The 16,955-nt window shown below is 55.7% G+C and overlaps 1 protein-coding gene across 1 annotated transcript in view; it reads left to right on the plus strand.

Moving 5' to 3' along the window:
- Positions 1-16,955, plus strand: part of LOC129644120 (ankyrin-1) — a 102,466-nt gene that overhangs the window by 59,244 nt on the left and 26,267 nt on the right. The window contains exons 24-36 of the mRNA XM_055569529.1: positions 22-119; positions 205-429; positions 1,583-1,737; positions 2,025-2,236; positions 2,735-2,939; positions 3,227-3,323; positions 3,593-3,821; positions 5,206-5,331; positions 5,654-5,773; positions 7,014-7,092; positions 7,332-7,406; positions 9,287-9,418; positions 11,136-11,282. Of these exons, the coding sequence (XP_055425504.1) occupies positions 22-119; positions 205-429; positions 1,583-1,737; positions 2,025-2,236; positions 2,735-2,939; positions 3,227-3,323; positions 3,593-3,821; positions 5,206-5,331; positions 5,654-5,773; positions 7,014-7,092; positions 7,332-7,406; positions 9,287-9,418; positions 11,136-11,282 (1,900 nt within the window). The remainder of the gene's footprint in view (positions 1-21; positions 120-204; positions 430-1,582; positions 1,738-2,024; positions 2,237-2,734; positions 2,940-3,226; positions 3,324-3,592; positions 3,822-5,205; positions 5,332-5,653; positions 5,774-7,013; positions 7,093-7,331; positions 7,407-9,286; positions 9,419-11,135; positions 11,283-16,955) is intronic.

Here is a 16,955-nt window from a genome sequence, read left to right on the forward strand (position 1 = left end):
TTTCCCCCGCCCTGTCCCCAGGTGTCCAAAGAGTACGATGAAGACTCTCTGATCCCCAGCAGCCCGGCCACAGAGACCTCGGACAACATCAGCCCTGTGGCCAGCCCGGTGCACACAGGGTGAGTGCCCCGGGAGGGGCTGGCGGCCCTGGCCCCGCTTGCCCGCCCGCCCGGGAGAGGCTGACACGGACCCGCTGTGCCCTAGGTTCCTGGTGAGCTTCATGGTGGATGCCCGCGGGGGCTCCATGCGGGGCAGCCGGCACAACGGCCTGAGGGTGGTGGTCCCGCCGCGGACGTGCGCGGCACCCACCCGCATCACCTGCCGCCTGGTGAAGCCCCAGAAGCTGCCCACGCCACCACCGCTGGCTGAGGAGGAGGGCCTGGCCAGCAGGGTCATTGCGCTGGGGCCAACGGGGGTCCAGTTTCTGAGGTGAGAGGTCGCTTCCCTGCCCCTGACCTGTCCCTGCCGTGCCTGGGCCGAGGGAAGGCGAGCCCGGAGTCCCCACCCACCTGCTTTCTCTGTGTCCTGACTTGTCAGAACTAGAAGCCCCTGGGCTCCTAGGTACACGTAGGAGGCTGGTGCCTGGGGTGAGCTTAGCACCCTGAGATCCTGGGTGATGCTTTTAGAAGGGGATGAAGACAGATACTTTGGAGGGCCCCCACCCCGGGGTTTAGTTAAGTTCTGAAATGGTCTTCCTAGAAGACAGCCTTGCAGCCTTGTTCCCAAGGACAAGACTGATGGTTTCAGAGGCCCCCCTCACCTTTCCTGCCGCAGACCTGCTTCTCCTGGCAACCCTGCATCCTGGCAACCCTGCATCCTTCAGGCACCATGGGCTCCATGCTGGCACAGGCCTGGCCCAGGAGGCCCTGATCTCCCGTCTGCATCCATGGCCTGGCTCGCCCCCCCACCCCATCTTTCCTCCACCGACTGCAGAGCAGCTATAAACTTTCACGTTCATTTCCCCTTTAAATGTGACGCTCAAATCCGTCCTTCCTCACTTCCCTGGTGGCTCAGTGGTAAAGAATCTGCCTGCAGAGCAGGAGATGCAGGTTCAATCCTGGGGTCGGGAAGATCCCCTGGAGGAGGGCATGGCAACCCACTCCAGTATTCTTGCCTGGAAAATCCCATGGACAGAGAAAGCCTGGTGGGCTACAGCCTGTGGGGTTGCAAAGAGTCAGACACGACTCAGCAACTAAATAACAGCAACGACTACAACCATCCTCCCAAGGAAATGCCCCTGTCTAGGCTGACGGAGGAGGACACCGAGGCTCAGAGGAGTTTGGTCCCCTGTCCAGGACATGGATGGGTTCTCAAAGTCAGGTCCAAGGTCAGGGTTATTCTGCTGAGCCTCAGCCGCGTAGCCGTGACAGGATGCACCCTGTGAAGTGAGGTTGGGCCTGATGAGAGGGTCCTGGGGCATCTCAGGAACCTGAGGCAGGTCTGTCCGCTGTGAGGACCAGCCCATCGGGGGGACTCCGCTCCCCGCCTCCTGCCTGCTCTTGCCTTCCGAGCCCACCACCATCGCCCACATGGCACACACGCCTGCGTCCAGCCCCTCCCCTGTACCCTCTGTCTCCCCCAGCCCTGTCATCGTGGAGATCCCCCACTTCGCCTCCCAAGGCCGTGGGGACCGCGAGCTCGTGGTGCTGCGGAGTGAAAATGGCTCCGTGTGGAAGGAACACAAGAACCGCTACGGAGAGAGCTACCTGGACCAGATCCTCAACGGGATGGACGAAGGTGAGCAAGCCCCCAGGGGCCCAAGCAGCGCCTTCCTCCTGGAGGAGGGGATTTGAGGCTGCGCTGGGGGTGGGCTGGCGGGGCCTCCTGGGGTGGGGGACACCCTGAGAATCTAGGGACAGCCCAGCTCCGGCGCCCAGGCCCCCTGCAGCCTGGTCTCCTTATGCCGCTCCCTCGGGGCCTGGGCTGTCTCCCACCCCTGCAGGAGGGGGCCGCTGGAGCCGGGACGAGGGGCCCTGGGGGCCTGCGGGGGTGACCGGTGGGTGGGCGTGTGTGTGTGGTTGCAGAACTGGGGAGCCTGGAGGAGCTGGAGAAGAAGCGCGTCTGCCGCATCGTCACCACCGACTTCCCCCTGTACTTCGTCATCGTGTCGCGGCTCTACCAGGACTATGACACCATCGGCCCCGAGGGCGGCTCTCTGACGAGCAAGCTGGTGCCCCTGGTGCAGGCCACCTTCCCTGAGAACGCAGTCACCAAGAGGGTGAAGCTGGCCCTGCAGGTGATGCATGCAGCCCCTCCTTGGCTGCTGGGGCCCCGTCAACCTGGGCTGGGGTCAAGGTGTCAGGGCCCCCGGAGACAGCCTGCGTCCTTGGAGATAGCCTTCATGCCCCCCAGGACATCTCTACCTGTTGGTCCACTGCCTAAAAAAATCCCGTCAGGGCTCTGACCTTAAGCTCAGAAGAGAGTTGGGTGGCCAGGATAGGGCAGATGCTCTGTTAAGTTGCAGGAAACCCTAGATGGCATGATTAAACCACCGGGTCAGCATTGAAGGGAAGCCATGTGGTTCCCTGGACAGGAGCAAGGCCCCGAGGAGTGGGGAGCAGCAGGGAAACAGGGGTGGGGGCTCAGACAGGGGAGCTGGGCAGGACATCAGGCAGGACAGCACCCCACCCCCACCCCCGGGGGACCTTCAAACCTGCCGGGACAGCCGCTCTCATCCCCGCCCATGAGCCCCTCGGCTGCTCCGGGCTGAGCATCCCCCTTGGGCACCTCGCAGGCCCAGCCTGTACCCGATGAGCTGGTCACCAAACTCCTGGGCAACCAGGCCACGTTCAGCCCCATCGTCACCGTGGAGCCGAGGCGCCGGAAGTTCCACCGCCCCATTGGCCTCCGCATCCCGCTGCCCCCATCCTGGATGGACAATCCCCGGGACAGCGGGGAGGGGGACACCACCAGCCTGCGGCTGCTCTGCAGTGTCATCGGTGAGGGGCACCCCCTTTGTCCTGGTCTTGCCGTCTGGGGAGATGGGAGGGGATGGAGCTGGGGAGTGATGGGGTCCTCGGAGGGATGGGGGTTCTGCCTCCAGGTAGAGTCTCCCTGTCCCTGAAGAGCCCCCAGACCCCAGAGGAGGGGGTCCTCCCAGAGGGGACGAGGTCACGGGGTGCAGGGTGGTGGGGTGGGGGGGCTGGGATCAGGGCCTCAGCCAGGTGTGCACGCCCCGCGTCGGCCTCTGGAGACGGTCCCCCAGCCCAGTCTACGCCTATGGCAGGAGGAACTGACCAGGCCCAGTGGGAAGACATCACAGGGACCACCAAGCTCGTCTATGCCAACGAGTGTGCCGCCTTCACCACCAACGTCTCTGCCAGGTGAGACCCCGCCCTGCGGCCCGACCCTGAGGCTCCCCGGGCCCTGCACGAGGCGGGTGGCGCTGCCCCCAGGGGTGGCCGCGTTCAGGCTGACCTTGTGCCCGAGGGTCCTCCGCTGTCCCTCCCCTTCTCCACCTGAAAGTGCCACCCCCACCCCCACCGGGGTTGTCTGCGCGGCCACCGCCCTGCTCACAGGCCATCCTGTTGGATGGAGGGGACGCCCCTGCCCCAGACACCTAGGGACAGGCTCAAGGCTGCCCTCCTTTCAGGTTCTGGCTGTCGGACTGCCCCCGGACGGCTGAAGCTGTGAACTTTGCCACCCAGCTGTACAAGGAACTGACCGCGGTGCCCTACATGGCCAAGTTTGTCATTTTTGCCAAGATGAATGACCCCCGGGAAGGGCGTCTGCGATGCTACTGCATGACAGATGACAAGGTGGACAAGACGCTGGAGCATCACGAGAACTTCGTGGAGGTGGCCCGGAGCAGGGACATTGAGGTAGGGGCCGGGCCCCCGCCCTGGGCTCATGCCCTGAAGGGGGCGGCACCTCCAGGGGTCGGGGGGAGGTGGTGCTGGAAGATGGCTTGCATCAGGAAGGCGGCCTCTGCAGAGGGGCTCCTGGGCATGTCCCTCTGAGTCCCTCTTGAAAAGCATCCTTGGGAGGCTGCCCCAAAGCTGAGGACACCGCCCTGCGTGTCTTGGGGAGGCAGCAGGCTGTCAGCCCAATGGTCCTAAGAGCTGATGTTCATTAAAATCCTCACCTCCCAGATGCTATTAAAAGTGCTTGAGGGACTTCCTTGGTGGTCCAGTGGTTACGACTTCACCTTCCAATGCCAGGGGCATGGGTTCGATCCCTGGTCGGGGGACTAAGATCCCACATAGCTCACAGCCCAGAATCCAAAACATGAAACAGTAGAGATATTGTAACAAATTCAATAAAGACTTTAAAAACGGTTCACATCAAAGACAAAAAAATCTTTAAATTTTTTTTTAAAAATAGAAAATAAAAAGACTCGAGTGACATCATCTCCCCTGACTCTTACAACGGAGTGTCCTTTTCTTATCCCCAGTTTACAGATGAGGAAATCGAGGCTTGGCAGATTAGGTAACCTGCCCAAGGTCACACAGCTGAGTTAATGTTAGAAAAAGGACTTGTCCTAATCTCTCGGCCACACCAGGGTTTGGGCGGTGCCCAGATGGGGAAGCAGGGGAGAGCTTGGGCAAATGGGAGAGCTGTGACGTGCGGGGCCTTGGTGTGAAGCTGTTGCCCAACCTGGAGTCCTCACTTGGGTTAAGATGTGTAACAAGAAAGGACCTTGGCCAAGGTCTGGTCTCAGAGGCTTTCCTGAGCCTTCCAGGAGTTCTGACAGGCCAGAAGGAGGAGCCCAAGGCTGGGACCTGCCTCAAATGCTGTTTGCGGCACTAACCGGGCAAAGGATTGTGTCTCTTTGGGCCTCAGTTTCCTCATCTGTCAAATGGGTTCTCGGTAACTTCTCTGTGGAAAGTATTATATACACAGTAGGGATTGTTATTACCGTGGGTGAGATTAAAATACCGCGTGGTCTTTCTGGCACTCGCATAAATGAAACCTTGTTGGATGGATATTAAAAGAGAGAAATGCTTTCTGGAGCTGTATTATGATCTGCTAGTGGAGTTCTGGAGTCCTTTGATAAGCAGTGGCGATCAACCACACAGGGAGACGTGGAAAGTACTGCTTATTATAAAAACCCTTTGAAGTAAAGAAGCATCTGCCGTGACCTTTCTAAAACCCTCCATGGAGCTTCCCAGGGTGCAGCCTCTGGGGTCGTGGGGAGGGAGAGGCCAGGGCTGACAGGTGGGGCCGAGCATCTGCATGTTCCCACCTGCTGCTTCTTTCCCGCAGGTTTTGGAGGGCATGCCCCTCTTCGCCGAGCTCTCAGGGAACCTGGTGCCCGTCAAGAAGGCCGCTCAGCAACGGAGTTTCCTCTTCCAGTCCTTCCGAGAGAACCGGTTGGCCATTCCTGTCAAGGTGCGCCCTCCTCTCACCCACCCATCACCCAGGTCTAGAAGTTCTGGAGGCAGAGGCCCCAGAGCCGGCTGGGCTGGTGGCCGGGGTCAGGGAGGGGGATGTCCTCTGAGCCGGCCGGGCTGGTGGCCAGGGTCGGGGAGGAGGATGTCCTCTGAGCCGGCCGGGCTGGTGGCCGGGGTTGGGGAGGAGGATGTCCTCTGAGCCGGCCGGGCTGGTGGCCGGGGTTGGGGAGGAGGATGTCCTCTGAGCTGGCTGGGCTGGTGGCTGGGTTCAGCGGGGTGAGGGCGGCCCCCGACCCTCCGTTCTGTGTGACTGAGTCCAGGTGAGGGACAGCAGTCGGGAGCCTGCAGGGTTCTTGTCCTTCCTGCGCAAGGCGATGAAGTACGAGGACACGCAGCATATCCTCTGTCACCTGAACATCACCATGCCGCCCTGCACCAAGGTGAGCACCCCACCGGGGCCCTCGGCCAACAGACAGCCCGAGACCCCCCCCCCCACTCCCCACCCCCCGGGATGGAGAAAGGCCCTGGGCTCTCCTCTGACAGGCTGTGGCCCAGTCCTTCCTGCAAAGCTCAGGAACTAACGTCAGGGTGCATGGGTGACACCCATGTTCACCCCGAGGCCCCGAGCTCCCCAGGATGCCCCCTCCGGGAGGTTGGAAGGCAAGGCCTGAGAACCGGATGGCTGGTGGGTGAAGGTGTCCCAGCAACAGTGGGGCTTCTTCAGAGCCTCTTTCTCCTGAACTTGCTTGGGGCCAGGCCCCCCCTCCCCCGCCCAGAGAAGAGAAGCCTGGTGTCTCAGCCCGACACTCGCCTGGGGCTCTGAGCTCAGCAGAGGCCTGAGGACCGAGCATCACCAGTGCCAGGGAGTACCAGGCTGTACCAGGGATGGAGGGACCTCCTCTCCCGTGTTGGTGACTCCTGGTGTTTTCATCATCAGCCTTTCATGCCCAACAAGACAAGCAAGGCCACTTCCAAACGTCGAGGCTGGTTTTCTTTCCTGACTAAGGACGAGGGGGAACCAACTTCTTTTTCACCAGAGGGGCTCCCGAAGCCTTGAACAAGCACCTCGCTGCTTGGCCACAGGTCCAGCATGCAAAGGCTTGGGCATCAAAACAGGTCTTTTGAGCAGAAAGGAATTCAGAAAGAAAATCTCTCTTTTTTTTTTTTTTTTTTTAGAATTCAAACCCCAGCTCCACTGATTACTGTCTGAGTGGCCTTGGGTGGGTTGCCCCAGCCTCTGGGCCGGGGACTTGGGAAGGATGATGGTACCTGCCTCAGGCAACTCTGACCATCAGGCAGGGCCTGGCATGTGATTAGGGCTGCGTGAGCTTATTATTGGGTTTCCCCAGTGGCTCAGTGGTAAAGAAGCCACCTGTAAGTCAGGAGATGCTGGTTCAATCCCTGAGTCGGGAAGACCCCCTGGACGAGGGCACAGCAACCCACTCCAGTATTCTTGTCTGGAGAATCCCATGGACAGAGGACATGGGACTCAAAGAGGCGGACATGACTGAAGCCACTTAGCACGCACGCACGAGCTTATTATCATCACTAGAGATGAAGCGCGTGAACCTCATCGACTCCCTCTAGCCGCCCCCACACACAGCCTGTGTGTCATGGGGCTGCCCGTCGCCAGGGTGTCCTCCCCACACCCACAGCGCCCCCTCCTGGTCTCTCCTGCAGGGCAGCGGAGCCGACGAACGAAGGAGGACGCTGACGCCGCTGGCCCTGAGATACAGCCTTCTCAGCGAGTCCACAGCGGGTACTCACCTCTCTGTGCTCACTCCCGCCCAGGGGGCAGCGAGGGAGGTCATGTTGCCGGGAGCTCCCCGAGCGGACACCATTGGCTCAGCCCTCGGCTGGGGTCTCCATGACCCTCTCAGGCTCAGCCGCGGATCGGGGACACGGAGCGTGACCTGAGCGCTCTCTAGCCCCCCCACCCATGCTGGGCAGTTCTGTGTGCTGCCGAGGCCGCTGAACAGAATGCCGTGCTTCCCCCAGGTTTCCTCAGTGGCACAGACCGGGCCGACATGAAGATGATGCTCATATCAGATCACCTGGGCCTCAGCTGGGCCGGTGAGTCAGGAATCGGGGCGAAAGAGCAGGGTGCCTGTCCACACCTCCCTCTGCACCGCCTCCCCTCTGAACAGCGGCGCCGGCAGCGTTGCTAAGCCTCTTCCCCCCATCCACTGCGCACCTGACCCGGGGTGGTCTCTGATGGGGCTGCAGCCCAGATAGCACCTTTGGGTACCAGGGGAGGCAGGCTCCCTCCCCCCCCACAACTTCTCTCTAGTTTCCCTCTTGAGAAGCTCAACTTCTGACATTACGGGAGACCTTAGGGCGGATCCAGTGTGCCCGTTTTACAGATGGGGAGGCTGAGATCCCACTAAGAAGGGTAACTTTGGTTGTACGGAGAGTTATGGATAGAGCCCTGAAAAGACCAGCGAACCAAGAACACGCAAGTGAACACAAAATGTGTGTCCTGACTGCCTGCCCACAACTCCCTACACCGCACATGCCATCTGTCCTGCCAGGGGCTTTGTTGAGGGAAAGGAAGAAAGACAGGGCAAAAAGCCTCTGCAGCTGCTTCTTGGTTTTGTGAGTGTGTATGTTCATATATGTGTGTTGTGTATGTGTGTGTTGTGTATGTGTTGTGTATGTGTGCTATGTGTGTGTGTTGTGTATGTGTATTGTGTATGTGATGTGTGCGTCTGCGGTGTGTGTGTGGTATATATGTGTTGCATATGTGTCCTGTGTGTGTTGCGTATGTGTTGTGTTTCTGGTTTGTGAGTGTGTATGTGTGGTATGTGTATGCAGTATGTGTGTGTGTGTTTTATATGTGGTATGTGAGTGTGTGTGTGGTGTGTGAGTGTGTGTATGTGTGTATGTGTGGTGCATGTGTATGTGATGTATATGTGATGTGTATGGGTTGTGTGTATGTGGTGTGTTGTGTAGGTGTGTGATGTATGTGGTGTGTGGATGTGTGTATGTGTGGTTGTGTGTATGTGATGTATATGTGATGTGTATATGTGGTGTGGTGTGTATATGGTGTGTGTGTGTGTATGTGGTGTGTGATGTGTGTGGTGTGTGAGTGTGTGTATATGTGTATGTGTGGTTTCTGTGTATGTGATGTATATGTGATGTGTACGTGTTGTGTGTATGTGGTGTGTTGTGTATGTGGTGTGTGTGTGTGTGTTGTGTATGTGGTTTGTGTGTGTGTGGTGTGTATGTGGTGTGTGCATATGTGATATGTGATGTGTATGTGGTGTGTTGTGTATGTGGTTTATGTACATGGAGTGTTGTGTGAGTGGTGTGTGTGGCACACACACATTCTGGTTCTCACCATCACTTTCCACGCTGGTCTTCCTCATCCCTGAAATGAGACTCAGCTCCTGTGCTCTCCTTAAAGCACCTGCGAGAAACAGCCGTGAAGACAGCGGGAGAGGAACAGCTCGCCTTCTGCAATGGTGCCTTGCATTTAGATGGGGACTTGTATTCCCATTTTAAATGTAAACAGCTCCTTTCCCTGAAGAAACACAAATACACAGATGAACTTCCGTTATGACTGCTTCCTGAGGGAAGGGCGGTGGCTTTTGCCTCACCAACAGTGCCGAGGGCATCCGCTGTTCAGCCCTCCCCTGGGACCCCAGCCGGTCCTGCGCTCTTCCGTGGCTCAGCCTCGTCACCCATATTCCAAGTGATGACAGCAAGAGAGTCCGTTCATTCATTCAGTCCTTATTACTGTCCTGTGATCACACCTCTTCTTGGCGCATTTCCTGGGGATGCCACAGGGCAGGTGTCACCTTACACTAGGCATCCTTGGGAAGGAGGCTCAAAGTCCATAGGGGACTGTTCTCTCTCTTGGGTACCCCTCGGGGCGCCCCGCTCCCCACTCAGGCTCGGGGCCGGGGCTGGCTCCAGCTGGTCTCACCCTGGTCTTGGTTCCTTGCGTGCAGAGCTGGCCCGGGAGCTGCAGTTCAGCGTGGACGACATCAACAGGATCCGCGTGGAGAACCCCAACTCCTTGCTGGAGCAGAGCCTGGCCTTGCTGAACCTCTGGGTCACCCGTGAAGGCCAAGACGCCAAGAGTCAGTACCAGGGCGGGGGCGCAGCTGGGACCCTTCTCTCCCCAAAGCCTGTGCCAGGAGCTTACCAAGCAGTTCTCCCCAGAACTTCTCCCTCCAGATTCCTGGGGTGCTGTTGACCTTTGGAACCAATCATTCTGCATACTCTGTCTCTCACACATACATACACAAGTGCACACACACGCAGGCACACACCTCTGAGGGTCCCTGGTCTTCTGGGCAATCCCGCCAGGAGGGCACAGCAGAACCTGGGCCATGACCTCTTCCCATTCTCAGGATGAGTTTGCAATCACACCAGGACCCCTAAAAGACCGCATCTGTGTAGGGTGTGTGCCTCTTGGTTGAATTTATCAAACGAGGACTGTCCCCTCAGAGCCCAGCCAGGAGTCCCCTCGGATGCAGTTCTTGTTCCCCCAGGATTTTCTTCAACCTGGAGGGAAGATGTGACTCACTCTTTTCAGCTCCTCAACCACATTCCTGAACACAAAACACCAAGAGAAACTGAGCGTTTACATTTGCATCTCAGATCAACTGGCAAAGACCAAAGATTTCCAAAGGACAGACTCCAATTCTTCTCTCTCTCATTTTCTCGTAGTATTCTTCTTGTCATTGTTCTGTTGTTTAGTCGCTAAGTTGTGTCCAACTGTCTGCCACCCCATGGACCGTAGCTCGCCAGGCTTCTCTGTCCATGGGATTCTCCAGGCAAGAATACTGGAGTGGGTTGCCATTCCCTTCTCCAGGGGATCTTCCCGACCCAATGTTTCCTGCATTGGCAGGTGGATTCTTTACTGCTGAGCCACCAGGGAAGCCCCAGTATTCCTTTTGGGTTACAAATGAAAAAAGTCTTTCCATGCCTTGAAATTCACCACTGTTGGGGTTTGGAAAAGGTCTTAAAGGATAACAAAACCCAAGCCTCCCTCACTTTACTGTGCTTCAAAGATACTGCACTTCTCCCCCCAGATTCCTCAGGTCTGTTGGTGCCAATTTCCAGCAGCATCTGCTCATTTTGTGTGTGTCACATTTGGGGAATTCTCTCAGCATTTCACATTTTCTCATGATGACTGCATTTGTCTCGCTGATCTGTGATCAGGGTCCTTATGTGACTATGAAGACTCACTGAAGGCTCAGAGGAGAGTTTGCGTTTTTTTGGCCATAAAATACCTTTAAGATATGTACCTTGTTTTTTTTCTGGACGCAATGCTATTGCACACTTAATAGACTAGAGTGTGGTGTAAATGTAACTTTCATATGCACTGTGTATCAGTTGCTCAGTCCTGTCTGACTCTTTGCCACCCGACCGACTGAAGCCCTCCAGGCCCCTCCCTCCATGGAATTCTCCAGGCAAGAATACTGGAGTGGGTTGCCATTCCCTTTTCCAGGGGATCTTCCCGACCCAGGAATCGAACCCTGGTCTCCGACATTGCAGGCAGATTCTTCACCATCTGAGCCACCAGGGAAGGCCCTGGAAAATCAAAAAGTTTGGTTTCTGGCTCTTGTTGGCTTTATTGCATAGTGTGGACGGAAACTGCATCATCTCCAGGTCTGCCTGACTTCTCCTAGAGGTAGTTTGTTTGGACTTTTAGAAAAGAAGGGGCCTGCAACCCCGACCCTCGCGCGCGCGCGCGCACACGCACACACACACACACACACACACACACACACACACTCAGAGCCGCGCAGGCGGCCCAGCGAGCGCCCTCTCCCTCCGCTCTGCCCGCAGTGGAGAACCTGTACGCCGCCCTGCGGAACATCGACCGCGGCGAGATTGTGAACATGCTGGAGGGCTCGGGCAGGCAGGGCCGCAGCCTCAAGCCCGACCGCCGGCCCGCCGACCGGGACTACTCGTCGTCCCCCTCCCAGATGAATGGTGAGTGTCCCCCGGGCGTGGGGGGGCAGGCCGAGCCGCCGCCGCCGCCTGACCCTCCCCGGAACCTTCTCACCCGGTGGCCGGAGGTCAGTCTCCCTCTGGATGGGCGGTGGTGAGAGCAGAGGTGATGGGGGTCCCGGGGGCGGGGGGCCCAGCAGGATAGGAGGGGCGGCTGCCGCCCCCGCTCCGCTACCCTCCCCTGCTTGCCGCGCCCTCCAGCTCTGTGCAGACCCACCTGAGACCCCCGTCTGTCGGTAGGCACGAGGTTCTGGCGCAGGTCTCGGTTGGGGACCAGCGGAGAGGTGTCCTTAAGCCCTCCTGCTGCCCCTTCTCTGGGGCTAAGCGGGCTTTTTCCTTCAAGCCGGTTTTTGCTTTTGTCTCCCTTTTTTCTCACCCCATCCCTTCCCCATCACTTGTTTGGATGCGGTTTGGCCTGGCACAGAGCCCCTCCCCCTCCGGTGACCCCGCTCCACGGGGGCTTGACCTTTGCCCCCAGCACCCCTCTGCGGCCTTTAGGACACCTTCCTTGCAGCAGAGGACGGCCATGTGGGGAGCAGGGCCCAGATCCCGTTTCCCCTCCATCTGCGTCTGTAATCAGAGCACACAGAGGCAGGCCCAGCCACCTCTTGCTGGGATGGTGGGAGCTGGGACCCTTCCTTCCTCTTGATCTCTTGACTCCACGTGCTGGGCCATCAATCTCTTTAAAACCCACAAGTTGGATCAGAGACCTGAGGTTCCTTACAGGCCTCGAAAAACAATTTGGTTCTGGGGACCGGCTTTCCAGGTGCAGGGTATGCTCCTCCACCCTACCCCTCCAGCTTGCCCACTGACCTCCCCCCGCTCCTAGGTCACCAGCATCCCGGCCACTCCCACATGTGTGCCCCCATGCAGGCCCCTGTGACCAGAGCTTGTGAGAGAGTGGAGGCAGGGGGCAGGGGGCAGGGGCCTCCCCAGTGAACGCCGAGCCCCTCACACTGGTCTCTCTCCCCGAAACCTGGCGTCCAGCGCCCCCGAGCACAGGACTCATCAGATGACTGCGTCCTACGGCCTTTCTCTTCTGCCTCTGACCTCACCTGGGCTGCTGCTCTCGCTCACATTGCCTGCCTTCACTGCCTCACTCCCGGCGGCCAGGGTTCAGGGCTCTCAGCCTCCCCAGATGCTTTTCTCAAGGACCCCCAGCCTGCCCCCTGGGGTGGGGGTGGGGGGCTGCCTTTCCAGCCAGGGCCTGTGTGCAAGCTCCAGGCTGTCCCCGGGGAGGAGGCACACTCTCAGCCCCAGCGTCCAGGGCTCCCAGACCAGCCCTCTCCCTGCCCCTTGGGAGACTGGCTGGACATGACGGGGACCGCTAAGTGACTGACTCTCTTTCACAAGGACTGAGGAGGGGGTGGCCGAGAAACGCTGCAAACTGGGGGAAATCAAGAGATGAGACACTTTGCCCTTTTTTAACTAGATAACCAGTCACTTTGTTGGGTTTATTAACAGAAGCCCAGACTTGGTTCAGTCAAGGCAAGGCAGCAAGTTTTGAGGATTTTGTACCCCAAATCTATGGACACCGGGCACATAGAATTATATGAGGATAAACAAGGCAGGTACAACAATTAAAAACCTGTCAAGGGGACAGATCCTAAGCCAAGTGTTCTTATCACAATTTAAAAAAAAAAAAGGTTTTTTTAAGGGCAGTTACATACCCAAGTATTTATGAATGTCTCTTCTGGCCCTGGGACTCCCGTGGGGCCTGGAGACTCTAAAGCCCGAGCAGAGAGTTCTAACCCCCATGGGCCCGAGCCCCGTGCCCCGTGACTGTGGAAGGGCAGTCCAGTTGGGCCGCTCATTTGGCAAATATTCTTTGAACACTTGTCACCTGCCAGAGGTTGTTCTAAGCCAGGCAGATAAGTCAGTTCTCAAACAGACCCCAAAAGGAGCAAAGCCCCAAACTCAGCCTTCATGGAGCTTGCCTTCTGTTGGGACAGGCAAGCAAAAATTTATGGAAGTGAGTTAGATAATGTGCTAGCAGGGTGATGAGGGGAAAAAATTGGAGTCAAGCAAGGTTGGAGTGTGGGATTGAGGAGTTAGACAGTCGGGTAGGAGTGGGTAGCATGTGAACAGAGGCTGGAGAGAGAGGTGGGGTAGGCATGTGAACTGGGGAGAGAGTGCCCCGACCAGCAGTCTGGGCAGAGGCCCCGAGCAGGTGGGCCTGGTGCGTCTGCAGAGCATGGAGGGTCCAGAGAGGAGGACAAGAGGGCAGGGGCCGCAGGAGGCCAGCTCCTCCAGGCTGCAGTGGGGACGCTGGTTTTACTGGGAAGGCGATAGAGAGCCATGGCCGGTCTGGAGCAGAAGAGTCCCGAGAGCTGACGAGTTGACCAGGGGTCCTCCCCACTTTGATTGCAGACACACTCTGAACGCTTCTGTGCTTCCTGGCAGCTCTGTCGCCTGTCAGCCCTTCCGAACCCCTCGTCCCGTGGGTGTCCCGACAGACGTGGGCCATGTGCCCTGCGTGCTCGCTCCCGCCAGGCCGGAGCAGACACTCAGACATCCGCTTGGTCCATCCTGGCCTTTCGGGGCACCAGAGCTGGCTTCTGTGTGTTTTTCCTGCCTTCTGCCTTCCTGTCCCTGGAAGACCATGCCCTCCTTGCCCAGGGAGGAGGAGCAGGAAGGATCAGAGGTGGAAGAGCAGGCAGACGGCTGCCCCCTGCACTTCCTCTGGCTTTCTGTTCCCGGGCCAGCCCGGCTCTCATGCTGATGGCCACGGCATTCCCTTGTTTCCTTTGTGCTTTCCCTGCCCTCTGCTCGTCTGAGCCTCCCTCGGCCACCATGGGCACTCAGGGCGGTGATTGGTTGCTCTGTGGTTTCAGGAAGATAGGAACCCGAGCTCTCTCATCCATCCTTCCTGGCTCTTCTTGCTGGGTTTGTCTGGACTGGCCGGGGCGGAAGGGCCAGTTTGCTTCTCCTGTACAGGAGAGAACTACCCCAGAATCTGGGAATAAATGTGAAATGTGAAGGAAAAAACCTGCCCATAGAGCAAAAACAAAACAAAACAAAACTGTGTTCCTAAAAATAAAGGATTTCTCATATGAAAGGGAAAGATGGGTATCTCATATCCCATTCAGTCAACTCCATTTGATTTCATGGGTTGGATGCAACGTCTACTTGGAAATATAATATGTCTTGTTTCTTTCGAGTCTTAGCCCAGCTAGGGAAGTGTGGCTTCCGTCTGAGGTCAGGCTGTCTGTCCACCTCTTGTCGAGTCTGCTGCTGACATCAAATTATTAGGGTCGTCGTTACATCTGGGTTAACAGAGACCCCAGGTGACAGCTGAGATAAGGAGGGGCTGGAATCAGGGGGTGGGTACTGCTGGATTGTCCTGCCCCAAGGCTGTGTGTTTGATTGCTTGTTACCTGATTTCCCCAAAATACAACCCCTAGGGGACAGCTCTAGACAGAGGGATGGGCTGGTGACCCAGGTATGGTAGGGTCACGAGAAACTGCTCAAGAGACAGGCACTTCTGGATCTCAACCAGAGGACTCAGCCAACCTTCCTGTGCTCTGGTCCACCCAGACTTTGTTTGCTAGTTCTCGCTGAGCATGGCCTCTGCTCAGTAGGAATCCCCACTCCATTGGGTATGGCCACCTACAGCCTCAGATCCATGCTTGTGGGGTGTGTGGGGGGTCAGTGGGGTCTTCTGGAGACTCAGAGGAGGCAGGGAGCATAGCCCCCAAACCCTGTGATCAGGGAAGGGGCTCCAGGATAAACATGAGGTAGAAAGAAGTCCTGAGGAAGGGTGTGCATGAGTTCTCTTTGTGGACACACTTTCATTTGGGTGAAATTCCATTCATGTGAACCCCAGGAAGTTTCAAGGTGGTAAAGTCACCAAAAATGAGACTCAGGCATACTGTGACTGGCAGAGTTATTACCCTCTCTCACCTTTAATCAAATCTTACTGAGATTCCCAGGAGTGACAGAATGTTTATCCAACCATATCTGAGGAGCTGTCTGAGATGCAGTCCACTTCTGGCTAAGATAAGGCAACAAGTACTGAACATATCCCTCCTGCTTAAAACAAGCAAAAAATGGACAAGCTATATGAAACAGCAGTTCTCAAGACACTGACATCAGGCAGTAAAGGTCAGTTATATACGAAACGTGGAAAATAAATGAGATGAACCCTACAATTGCCTGGATTACTGCCTCAAAAGAGTTTCTAACTCATGGAGGAAGGAAGAGAAATCCAGAAGACCCCCTGATTACGGAGAAGTTGCTGGAAGTCCAAGGAGATCAGGGCAGCTGGAATTCCCTAGAGAGACAGCTGCACAGAGACAGCACTCTGGAGAGCTTCAGAAGGTCCCCCACAAATTTTGGTTGATTATTAATCATCTATTCCCAACAGTCAGACTGATGGCCACAGATGTTGCATAGGGAACACAGAGTGGTCCTTCTCAATAATGGAGAATGATTAGCCCTAGATTGGTCAATGTTCCCACCTAATTAACCTTGAAAGCAAAACTCAAGAGGATCAAACTGTTTTCAAGTAACTCAATGACATAACAGAACAAAGCTTAAGAATCATTTGTTGTTCAATGTTAAGTCATGTCTGACTCTTCATGACCCCATAGACTGGCTCCTCTGTCCTCCACTATCTCCCAGAGTTTGCTGAAATTCATGTCCACTGAGTCAGTGATACCACCCAACCATCTTATCCTCTGCTGCTCCCTTCTCCTTTTTGCCTTTAATCTTTCCCAGCATCAAGGGCTTTCCCAATGAGTCAGCTCTTCACATCAAGTGGCCAAAATATTGGAGCTTCAACTTCAACAACAATCTTTCCAATGAATATTCAAGGTTGATTTCCTTTAGGATTGACTGGTTTGCTTTCCTTGCAGTCCAAGGGACTCTAAAGAATTGTTACAGGAATACAAAATATCCAGCACCCAACAAGATAAAATTCACAGTGTCTGACATTCAAATAATCCAATTAAAGATTATCAGGCACACATTCAAAGAGGCAGGGAAACAAAACCCATAATGAGAAGAAAAATCAATCAATTAAAACTGATGCAGATGTTAGAATTAGTAGACAAGAATGGTAAAACAGTTATTATAACTATTTCAGATGTTCCAAAAGTCAAGTAGAAACTTGGAAGATGTTTTTTAAAGACCCAAACCAATCCCCTAGAGATGAAACTACAAGATATAGGTTGAAAAATACACTGAATTAAATTTCATTAAAGAAGAAAAAGTGAACTTGGCAACATAGTAATAGAAACTCTCCAAAATGAAACACAGGAACAACAAAAAATCTTTAAAAGCATCAGTGAGCTATGGGGCAATTTCAGGTGGCCTAATATTTGTGAAATTAGTTTCCAGCAGAGAAAGGGGCTGGAAAAGTATTTGAAGAATTAATGGCCCAGAATTTTCCAAGTTGACAAAAACAATAATTACACAGATCCAAGAAGTTCCGTTAACCACATGAAACATGAAGTCTACTATACCAAGGCACATTTTAAACAAATTAGTCAGAACCAGTGATAAAGTTTTTAAAGTAGCCAAAGGTGGGGGGAAAGATGCATTATATATGGAGATAAAGATAAGGATTACATCATATTTCTCACTGGGAAAAATGGAAGTAAGTCAGCAGAGCAATATCTTTAAAGTAGGACACATCTTTAAAGTAGAACATCT

The sequence above is a fragment of the Bubalus kerabau genome, chromosome 2 (genome assembly GCF_029407905.1).
Source record: "Bubalus kerabau isolate K-KA32 ecotype Philippines breed swamp buffalo chromosome 2, PCC_UOA_SB_1v2, whole genome shotgun sequence".
Classification (NCBI taxonomy): domain Eukaryota; kingdom Metazoa; phylum Chordata; class Mammalia; order Artiodactyla; family Bovidae; genus Bubalus; species Bubalus kerabau.